This window comes from Camponotus vicinus, unplaced genomic scaffold (genome assembly GCF_025532165.1).
Source record: "Camponotus vicinus isolate PSW18456_S1 unplaced genomic scaffold, iyCamVici1.0 SCAF_13, whole genome shotgun sequence".
Lineage (NCBI taxonomy): Eukaryota > Metazoa > Arthropoda > Insecta > Hymenoptera > Formicidae > Camponotus > Camponotus vicinus.
Window position 1 is genome coordinate 3,360,035 of NW_028141949.1, and position 10,974 is coordinate 3,371,008.

The 10,974-nt window shown below is 32.1% G+C and overlaps 1 protein-coding gene and 1 long non-coding RNA gene across 2 annotated transcripts in view; one reads left to right on the forward strand and one right to left on the reverse strand.

Moving 5' to 3' along the window:
• Window positions 1-6,694, forward strand: part of LOC145964469 (uncharacterized) — a 49,893-nt gene extending 43,199 nt beyond the window's left edge. Inside the window, exons 2-3 of the long non-coding RNA XR_014436466.1 lie at window positions 6,097-6,351; window positions 6,444-6,694. This is a non-coding gene — a long non-coding RNA (uncharacterized LOC145964469). The remainder of the gene's footprint in view (window positions 1-6,096; window positions 6,352-6,443) is intronic.
• A 1,961-nt stretch (window positions 6,695-8,655) lies between these two features.
• On the reverse strand, window positions 8,656-9,865 carry LOC145964467 (microsomal glutathione S-transferase 1). Its single transcript, XM_083087246.1, has 2 exons — window positions 9,565-9,865; window positions 8,656-9,142 (listed from the first exon to the last, which is right to left on the reverse strand). Exons 1-2 carry the CDS (start codon window positions 9,676-9,678, stop codon window positions 8,819-8,821), a joined length of 438 nt encoding a protein of 145 aa, XP_082943372.1. The 5' UTR covers window positions 9,679-9,865; the 3' UTR covers window positions 8,656-8,818.
• Window positions 9,866-10,974: the final 1,109 nt, after the last annotated feature.

Consider the following 10,974-nt stretch of genomic DNA (forward strand, 5'->3'; position numbering starts at 1 on the left):
GCAATACTATAACTGAAATCACTTCTCATCAGTAATACACTGATTCCATTTAAGAGATTAATATATCATTGTATGTCGAATTATAAAACGCGACTGATATAAATATTTTTAGAGTTTCGGGAGAGTTGTGTGACTTCTCCTTCTCGCGGTCTAAATAAATAGACAAAAATTTATGATCTAATCGTGAGGTTAAGCTTCCGACCATGAAAGACGCTAAGTGTCTTTTGTTGTTATATTTGGTAAATATTGACTTATCGGGATAAAAGCGCGATAGCGAGGCATCGCTTAAATTATAAGACACTGTGTCAATTGTACGGTTACTTTTAGGTAGACTAAAAAAGCATATAAAAAGTAAGAACCTCCAGATACGCCACACATACAAATATTTTTAAATCATTCATGCTTGTGCTTGAGTCATTCATATTTATGTTTCTTTTGTTGTATATGTCCTCCAAAGTAAATCGAGCGAACAATTTTCTCATTTAATCGAAATATTAACACACTCTTGTGTCGAGACATAAACTCGACGTCAACAATGTGCGAGGTGTGTCTCGCTCGTTGAAAAAATGTTCACGCGTACACTTAAACATACAGACGTTTATTAACTTTAATGAACGCTTGTTTCTTACGGTGATTTTAGTATACATGTGTAATGAAATGTGTCATTATACGAACAAAGCTACAATCGTCGAGACATTACGGGTCGGATGACATCGTATAATAGCGTCCGAAGATTTATGTATGTTAAAAAAATTGCAACTTATATAACACAGTAAATTATATGTTTACTTTACGTGAGAATGTCACTAATTTATTTTTTCGATTTGTCTATTGCCTTTAATACACGTTATACTCATCAAGACTTTAATAGAATAAAGATTTAAACGAGAGATTTAAGCACTTAATTAGTTTTAGGTATTTTAAATTTTTTACATGTTACATAAAGAAATGCAAGTGACTAATAAGAACATATAATAAAAAGTAATTAATAAATATGTGAAATAAAAATGAAAGCGATTAAAAAGATTTAATATTATTATTATATATTTAATTTATACGTTTATATTATTTAATTTATACGTTTTTATATTATTTATACGTTTGAAATTATTTAATCTTTAATAATATTTACAATAACGAAGTTGTATGACTAGGAAAAAATCGTGAAGAAATTTTATATATTGTATAGATGTGTTTTAATATATTACATATTATAGATGCAGATTTTTTGTAAATTTAATCTTTTTACAAAAAATATTTATTTTTATAAGTTTAAAACATTGATGTTTCCACACATAAAATCTTGGTGAATTCAAAAAAGTTAAATCCTTTCATGAAAAGATTGACGTCTTTTTACAAAAAAAATTGCAACTTATATAACACAGTAAATTATATGTTTACTTTACGTGAGAATGTCACTAATTTATTTTTTCGATTTGTCTATTGCCTTTAATACATGTTATACTCATCAAGACAAATTTAATAAAATAAAGATTTAAACGAGCGATTTAGGCACTTAATTAGTTTTAGGTATTTTAAATTTTTTCCTGAAAAAAAAAATATATATAATAATTTTTCACATAATTTAATCTATATAAACAATGTCTGTTATCTTTCGTTCGAAATAAATCAATATCTGCAAATCTGCAGCAAAAACATCTGCAAATAAAACTTCTTGCATAAAGCGTTTGTAAATTTTATTTTAAATGTGAAAGATTAACGATAAAGAAATATTCATATTCAATATTATCGAATAAAACAATTTTAAATTTTGTTAAAGACACACGACAAGTAAGTAAGAATGGAAAACACAGTCTATAGATAGTCTATAGGCAATCCATAAATAACAGATATTATCTACGGACTATAATAAGCTTAACAGAAATATTTTTATACAGCAAAAATCATTATTTTCCGTTAGAGTCATTATTTTCTATATTTAATAATAACCATAATTTAAAAACTGAAAATAATCGCGTACTACTTGCTTTGTTTTTTTATTCTAGAAGAATTGTAAATAGTGCAAAAAAGATTACGTCAGTGTTATCGGAAATGTCTTTTATCTATATTATAGTCATCTAGAAAAGAATTTAAAAATTAGAATCAAAGAATCTCTCAAATAATCATTAAAAGTAATGGCATCTTGACTTATTCGAAAAATATAAATTCATGATAGATACAATTCTTGCATTCTATTTAAAAAATTTTTGACATACTTCTCCGTGTATGAAATGCGATCCAGTTATCACGATCGATCTGGAAAAAGTTCTCAAATACACTGCGCATCCATGGACACCATTTCACTTAAGGAGCGAAAGTGCGACGCCCGTCTGTGTTCGTGTTTTCCGTAAAAAGCGACGGGTCACGGCGTGGGCGGGAAACTGGACGTACGCGACTCCTCGAGTTCGACTTCGATGCGCCGTATTTGGCGAATGCGTCGAAATCTGTGGGCGAACCGGTAACCGATTGAACGCGTCATCCATTCGACCGTAAACGCGAATGTTTCGGTACGTGTTATTCAGGCCCGTATATCATCTTCCTCGAGATATATTGTAATGTTATTAAATTAAATTTTCGCCGACCTTAGCACGCTTATGCGCGAATTCGTTCCGTGAATGCGGGATGATTCTTATTGTTAGATGCGTAAAAGTAGCATGATATACGTAATTGCTTTAAATTTTTGATGCAATCAATGATAACAGAATTAAAATCATATCGCGCTTTATTACGTCGTAAATAGCAACACGAGTTCAAAGTCATTACGGAGGCGGTCTCTTCTCTCCGAATTGATCCTTTGCGATTTACTCCTATTCTTTTCAGGATCGTACAAAGTTTGGCGCAACACGCATGATTATTCGTCCCTTAATGCCTGAAATGAACGCGCGTCGGTCTACTTACGTTTTTTTTTCCATCAAGAAGGACGTGAGCGAATTCCAGAAGTGGCAAGATACCTTAACCAGTGATCGATTTCAAGAAATATCGGCTTCTTGCGTGATCCGCGTATCAAAATCGCGCGTTTCGCGGATCGAGACGTATTCGTGACGGTGGATCTTTATGGTTAACGGGGTTAACTTTATGCAGGAGAGGAAAAAAAAAGTCAATCGCTCTTCGTAAATCAGTTTGGCACGATCTTTCTCCCGAGGGAGAATTGAAAGCATGCCCAACTCGGAGAGAAGAGGCCGCCTCCGTAATGGATAGCGCCATAATGAAGTACGGTACGGCGGACTCTCTCATTAATTAATGTTAAAAGGGAAACTTTTGTAATTGCGCTCCTAAGATGAAGCGATGCAGCCTGACCTTCTCGCTGACGCGTCGTTACGTCGACGTCAAAGAGAACGAGAACCGGCGCATCTTTTGGAAAGCGACGCCCTTTCAGAAAATAGATTAAGAGAAAGAGAGACAGAGAGAGAGAGAGTGTACTCCAAATTTATTATATTACAGTCTCTAAATCTCGCAAATCTTCGCAAGTACTACGAGTATTATTCGCCATGATTCAGATAACTGGCGAAATTACTTTAAATTATTTAATAAATATTTCTAGCTATTTCTTTTCAAGAAAACAAAATTTCTAGAGTACTTTTCGTTTTCGAGTTGTGGGCATAATTATTTTCATAAAAAGTAAGAAATTTTCATAAAAAAATATTTGTCAGACTTTAAGTTAGACTGAAGAATTGAAAATAAATTATACATTATGAGAAACCCCCCTTTCCCTCTCTCTCTTTCTCTGAATCTAAACATTTTCAGAAATTGATAAATCTAAGTTTAATTATGAACTTATTTAAGTACAACAAATTTTTGCTTTACTAAATTAATGTAAATCTATTAAAAATAGATATCAAAAAGAGAAATTAAAATTCTATATTTATGATTAATTTCAATCACATTTTAGATTAAAAATAAATGCATAACCTTTGCCCATTTGCGCTCCTATCTCAAAAAAATTAACATCCACACATAATATCTCAATTTTTATTAAATAAAATTCTACTAATTATATCTAATATAAAAAAATAAACTAAAAAATATAAATATTAAGTATTATAAATTATAAAATAAAAAATAATGAATAAATATTATAAATTTATAATGTAAAAAGTATTAAATTTAACTAATTTTGATTTTATTTAACTCTCTACTCTATTGTCCTATTTTTATCATTAACATAAAGGAAATAGTTATAACAATTTCAATCATCAATCTCTCAAACATTAAAAATACTTTCAAAAAACATTTTGATATCGTGTGGCCAAAATTTCTCTCATTATTCTAATACGCACTTTGATTCGCCATTACTCCAATTAACATCAAATTTGCAAGATTGCATGAATGTGATGCTCCCTGCGTGATTAGTATTTTATTGAGAACTTTATAATTCCTGTCAAATGTCATTTCAAGTACATTGATAATATTAATAATAATATTCAAACGAACATTGTTAAACATCACGAGTTATATCGACCTTATGAAGTCACCGGATGTAAAACCATACGTGGTTATTCACGCGCGCATTATAATCATGCCTCGCGCGTCCATGAGTTACAATGAATACGTTGTTCAGGCGTTACGTTACGATTCCGCGGAATCCTTCGGAGATTGCTGCTTTTTCTTTTGCTGATTTACTTTATAATGCGATTCGGCCTTTCTTTCAAGGGTGCGCCAGCGAGCGGCCAGAAATCGGCGATGCCTTTTTATTTATGCCAATCCCTGCGCGTTCGCGTTTGATCACCGAGCCTTCAAGGATCGTATCAGGGCTTTCAAGTACGATATTTTATCCCGTGTCCCGATTCACGTGCCATAAACGGATAAACGAATATCATCGCATCGGGGTCGTCTGGTTGGGCAGGGATAAATCGTGAATGTGCACGCATTTGCAGCCTATGATGTCACGAGCCGTTTCGCTCCTCTATCGAGGCGCGTTAAGAGTCTCTCCGCATGGAATACTTAATACAGCGATAAATATCTCCGAGAATAACTCCGAGCCAAATGTGCGATATCTCGCGTGCACTTGTATGTATGACGAAAGCGTCACATACAAATACACGGCCATGACATTAAAACGCAGACATCAACAGTAGTGCTCGATTTATGTCTCTGTATCATTAACTTGACTTACTCATTTTTCTACTGATGTTTTAACGCTTGACGTAAGAGGAGACGTCCAAGAGGCTCCCACTATTAGAAAATATTTCATTCTTGCTTTCAACTTATAATACTACATATTTCGAGCGACATCTAATTTATGAGAAAAAAGAAACGCAGACCAGCTCATCCCGCTTTGTTAAGCGAGAATTTGTTTGGCGTAACTGTCTGTCCAACGTAGGCAGCAGGGTGAAAGCGCCCGCCTCACAAACGTGATTAGAATCTTGCTACTAATCCGGACGCAAATTGAATCGCAGCCGCACCGGTGCGGCATCGTTCGCCGTGACAGCCGATACAGAGAAATGCAATTTCGGATGGCACGCACGTGTAAGGCGTGACCACGCGACACGGAAAATTGACACGATTATCGATAACCGCGCGCACACACAACACGATGCACCGCACCGCGTGAATCTCTCCCGTGCGCCGCAGGCATGCATCGGGCGAACGCTTATGGTCCCTTGCGTTTAAACTGCCTTTAGGGACCGGCCTCGGTGGTCGATATGCCGCTTTGTAATCACGTGCATGCCGCCGGTACGGGCTAACGTCACCAATTAATTAATATTTGCGATATTCAATAAAGTATCCGTACGGTCTTTATACAAACGCAATAGAATGACCGGCAATTACAGTTTATGCGGATTATAAAGCGGATTGTAAAGCCTAGCCTCTTTTTATGAAACGCTTTTTTATAGAAAATCATGGAAATGTCACAAAGTTGGCAAAAAATCCAACCTTTTTGTAATGTACGTTTTTATAAAAAGCACACACATTTTTATAGAGAGAATTGGGTTGATTTATAAAACATGATTATTTTGTGCATAAATGGAGAGAGATAAAAGCTGCCTCATAAACATTAATAAAAACTATCTTTTAATTATCTTGCGTTACTGACAATAATTAAGATTTTACGAAGAATATAAATTGTGTGATCTAATAAATTGATCGTGCTTATAGGGGAACGTCTTTCTATAGAAGGATGTGTATCTCCGGAGTAACGCAGATGTACGTATATACTATTGACGTTCGCATGCTTGCACTTAATGCGCAATCTACACATATATCCTAGATGTGGTTACCACGGACAATATCGATGAAACAACGAAGAAATTTGTCTATTTGATGGAATGCGATACGTGTGTTTTATAATCTTGCGACGTCGTAAACGCATCGTACGTATCGTATGATGTACAGGATTTTGTGCGATAAACTGTAAGAAAATGAAACATTTAATATTTGTGCATCCATAGAAATGTTAATTAATTGCGCAATATCGATATTTCCATGAGAATTTTTAATTACAGCCGTTAATAAATTTTTCTACATATTCAAGAGCGTATCGGGTTCGTGAGAAAATTTCATTAAAGGTCTAAAGCCCCGGAAAGTAGACAAACATTGATACACCGTTGACGAACACGTTATGATATCACTGGCGCCGGAAAATGTTTCAGCTCTTTGATACATCGGAAACTTCTTGTTAGTTTAAGGAATTAATTTAATGTGGAAAATGATATACGAAAAGCATATATAAATAATATATATCAATAAAATATAAGATGAGACAAATAAAATATATAAGTAATATAAAAATAGTATACTAAGTAAATATATAAATAATAAAATATATATGTATGTATATATATTAATATATAAAATGTATAAAAATAATATAGTTTAAATTATATATACATATATATAAAGTTTTAATTATAAATTATTTAAATATTATACACACATGTTTGAATTTCCAAAAAACAAAAATGTTTTCTTTAAAAAAAAATTAGCTTATTTATTAAAATGAAATTAATTATGCTACATTAAATTGAATCGATTAATTAATAATGTATAGATGATACGCGAGACTATTAAGGAAAATACATTTAACCGCAGGCGTCTCACGAAATTATCATCATAAAGAAGCTGAAAACTTATTTCAATCTTCGATAAGACATACTCCTACCTTCCTATGCAAACCGTTGCACGTGAGAAAGAATCGTTCAGCTGGCTTTTCTATTCAGACTAAAAGAAAAAGGCTTGATCCTCACAGAAATTGAGGTGCAGGTGCAGGGAATGACCTGCCCGCGCTTGATTCTATTCGCGTGTATCTTGGGTATCCGTGTATCTTGGGTATCCGTGTTTGTCGTCGGAACAAAGGAGAAAATTGCATGGATATAAGATAAGGAATTTGTCCTACGTTATTCAACCGTCTGTACTCTGTTTATTTTAAACACAATGCTCTTCTATGCATGTAAAACAATGTACGATAAAAAAATATTTAAAAAATATGTAATTATAAAAAATAATAGAAAAAATATCAAAAGCATTTTTTGATATATTACAATATATATTATATAATAATATATCAAAAAATGTTTTTCTATTATTTCATATAATTACATAATTTTTTCTTATCGTGTAGATGTGTGATTTATATCGATTTTTTATCGATAGATGCATTACATAATATCAATTACGTTCTTATCGGATTAAAAATAGATATCTTAACAGTTATCTTATGGTTTTTATATTTTTGCACCTACTTATTACTTACGATTTATTTTACGAATTACTTATGATAAAAATATCACTTACCTACGATCGTATCTCTTGATCGCTTCGCGATTCAGATATCGATCCCCGCGCGAGAAGCCCGAATTGTAGCGCGATTCTTGATTTTCGCGAGTATCTGCAATTCCGCATCCTGCAAACTCAACAAAATCAAATCACACCGGCAAGAGTCCCGCGATTTTAACGCGCCGAAAAGTACGGGTCAAAACATCCTATCGTCGAAGGACGTCGCGGCACTGACGACGCAATCACGATGATAACGACGACGAGGACGACTAGGACGTCACAGACGCGTCGCGACGTCTGACATTCCCGCGTTGTCGGCGTCGCGGTGCCGCCGTCATGACGACCGCGTATGATAAAGTTCGCGTATGCGCCTTCAAGATGTGTCAAGACGCGTGCGCGACTAACAGCACCTGTGCGAATATCATGTAGATGCGTCGGATTTTTCAACATATATGAAGAAATCATTTTGTAAAATATAAAGGGGAAAAACTAATGGAATTAATTAGTTATAATTATACATGTATGCAAGCATTGCAGATATATCATTTTTTTTAAATATAAATATCGTAGGTTTTTTCAGAATAACATATGACAATATTATAGGTCACAAGTTTTATAGGATATATAAAAAAGCATGCAATTTTTTTTCAGAATGTATGATAATATCTTTTCGTGCTCAATATATAAACGAAACAGGACGTTAAAATTAAGAGATGATTATACGCTATGATTATATGCGACCTTGTTTGCAATAATATGCGACGTTACTTGCATAAACGAGCTTGAAAAGATAAGATATTTTAGTTCTCATAGCACAGAGAATATATATTCAATTTGTACATAAGTTTGTTTCGTATCTACATATATGTCTGTACATGAGAAAATAAGTTTTATATATTATATCTTTATAAAATCTTGGAATGTGAAATATTTTTAAAAATATAATAACAATAATTCTTGTATTATCAAATATTAAAATATCATCTTATGTTTAAACATTCTTATTGCTAAAATTCTATTCTGCCCATTATATAACCCATTATAAAATTTTAATAAAATAATATATATGTATATATAGAACTTCATCAAAAATCTTTTTATGAAATTAAGAATAGTATAATAATGTGGAAAACGTCTGATATCCTGTAATAGCAAATCCTATGAAGAAAACTATCGCTCTTGTAGGTTGTTGCGGAATAATAACATATGAAATTGTATGAGCTATTCGGGTAAGTACAAACGTTTGTATCAATATTTTAGCTAACAATAGTGAAGGTCCAGTACCTAACCACAGGTATGTGATTATGAACCATGGCAGAACATTCTCCAGATCATTCCGGTGTGCTCTTCGTACACGCTCCACATCTGGATCATTGAATACCACTTTGCCTTTGCCGCTTAATTTGACATCTTCTTCATTCATAAATACCTGTAACAATTATTACAAAATTAATTTCATTTTGTGATAAAATAATATTTACAAATTTCATAATTTTTTTAATTTTAAATAAATACATTCTAATATATACATTCTAAAAATAAATAATAAGATCTATTTTTTGCTAACTAAATTAAAGAAAAAAACTCAAGAAAATTTTTACTGTATAAATTTTAATTTTCCTCTAAAATATATATAGTCTTTAGTTTAATTTAATTTTATTAAATTTTTATCAAGAAAAAAAGAGAAATATTATGATAATATTATATAAATTATACTATCTTATATTTAGAGTAATATGGTGATATAGTTTGTTGTAAACTTATTACAAATTTTATATTTATTAAATAAAAATATATTATCAAAATTAATTAACAGAAAAGAGGTTCTATATTATATGTTTAATTTATTACGTTCTTTCCAAATCGCTGTCGTGCGGTCAACGGTATCATTGCCAACAATTTTAACACCAATATGCTGCTCCAAAAGCCGAACACTTGAAGCAATTCTGGACTTATTTGAACCATTTTTTTTTTCGATTTAGACACGTTTTAAAAAGTATCAGTCTTCGTATATAATATAGATGATTCCGTACCACGTTTCGTATTAAACTGTATTACGCAGCATAAAGCAAATGGACGTCTCACAAACGATGATATACTATATATAAATGAACGTTTCTACTATCTCACGATACTACGCGTACACTGGAGAGAGGAGAGAGGAAGTCCATATATTCTAACACACACACACACACACATATATATATACACTTTAACGAGACACCCATGTTTAAGGAATGATCATGAAAACTGCGCGTATATATAAAGAACAAAATAATTATTGAAAGACTAATTGAACTATTGAAAGACATATTTCAGATTAACTTTTTATAGTGATAATGATAATGAAGCAATAAATATCCTGATTGATGGAGAAAATTTTTTCTTTCGCTTGTTTTACTCATCATCATAATAGATTTATCTCCCGACATTCACACAATTATGCTTTGATTCTATTTTTTAAATAAATAGATGTTAATTACTTATTCTAACAACACGTAGCATGTACTTCTTATATAACGAAATATTTCCTATATTAAATTGTTTGTCTCAAATACGTTATTCTTAGCATATTTATATCACCTGAATTCTAATGAATTATTCAGTGCTTACGACTTAAGATCCCTCCCTATGAAGATTTATATCATGAAGTTCTTATACAATCTTTAACATTTTTTGCCACTATTCGAAATGAAAGATACATCTTTAGCCTCTCTCTCTTTATCCAAAGAGAAAAATGTGCAATGAGGAAATACAGAAACTTTAAAACAACGTGAATTACCTTAGATATAAATTTTACAAAAAATACATGAATTAAAAAAATTGACCATTTTCTTTTTGCAAAGTTGAATTTCTAATTCTCAAAATAGAATATTATATCATTTCTCAAATGACAAATTAATCTTTCGTATTAGAAAGTCAGAGGTTAGGACATGCATGACACATTCCTTTTGATCTTCTAACCTAACGGAAGATTTACATTACCTCGAATATTCAAGTCCGATGTTCAATAGGTGTAAATTTTATCTAGCGACATTTTCGTCCCTAGGAGACAAACTCTCCTATTGGTTATCAAATGTCGTACGTCTATTGGATGCAGTGTGAATTCTCCATAATTTTAATCCTAGGGTATTTTCTAGCAAGAAAACATGGGGAGACATAATGTCACGCAATTGGTTACCGACTAGAGAATTTTTCAAATTCCGAAAGAATTCTGTAGTTCAATCTGTGTGCTTTCCGATTTACATAAAGTATAAAGTG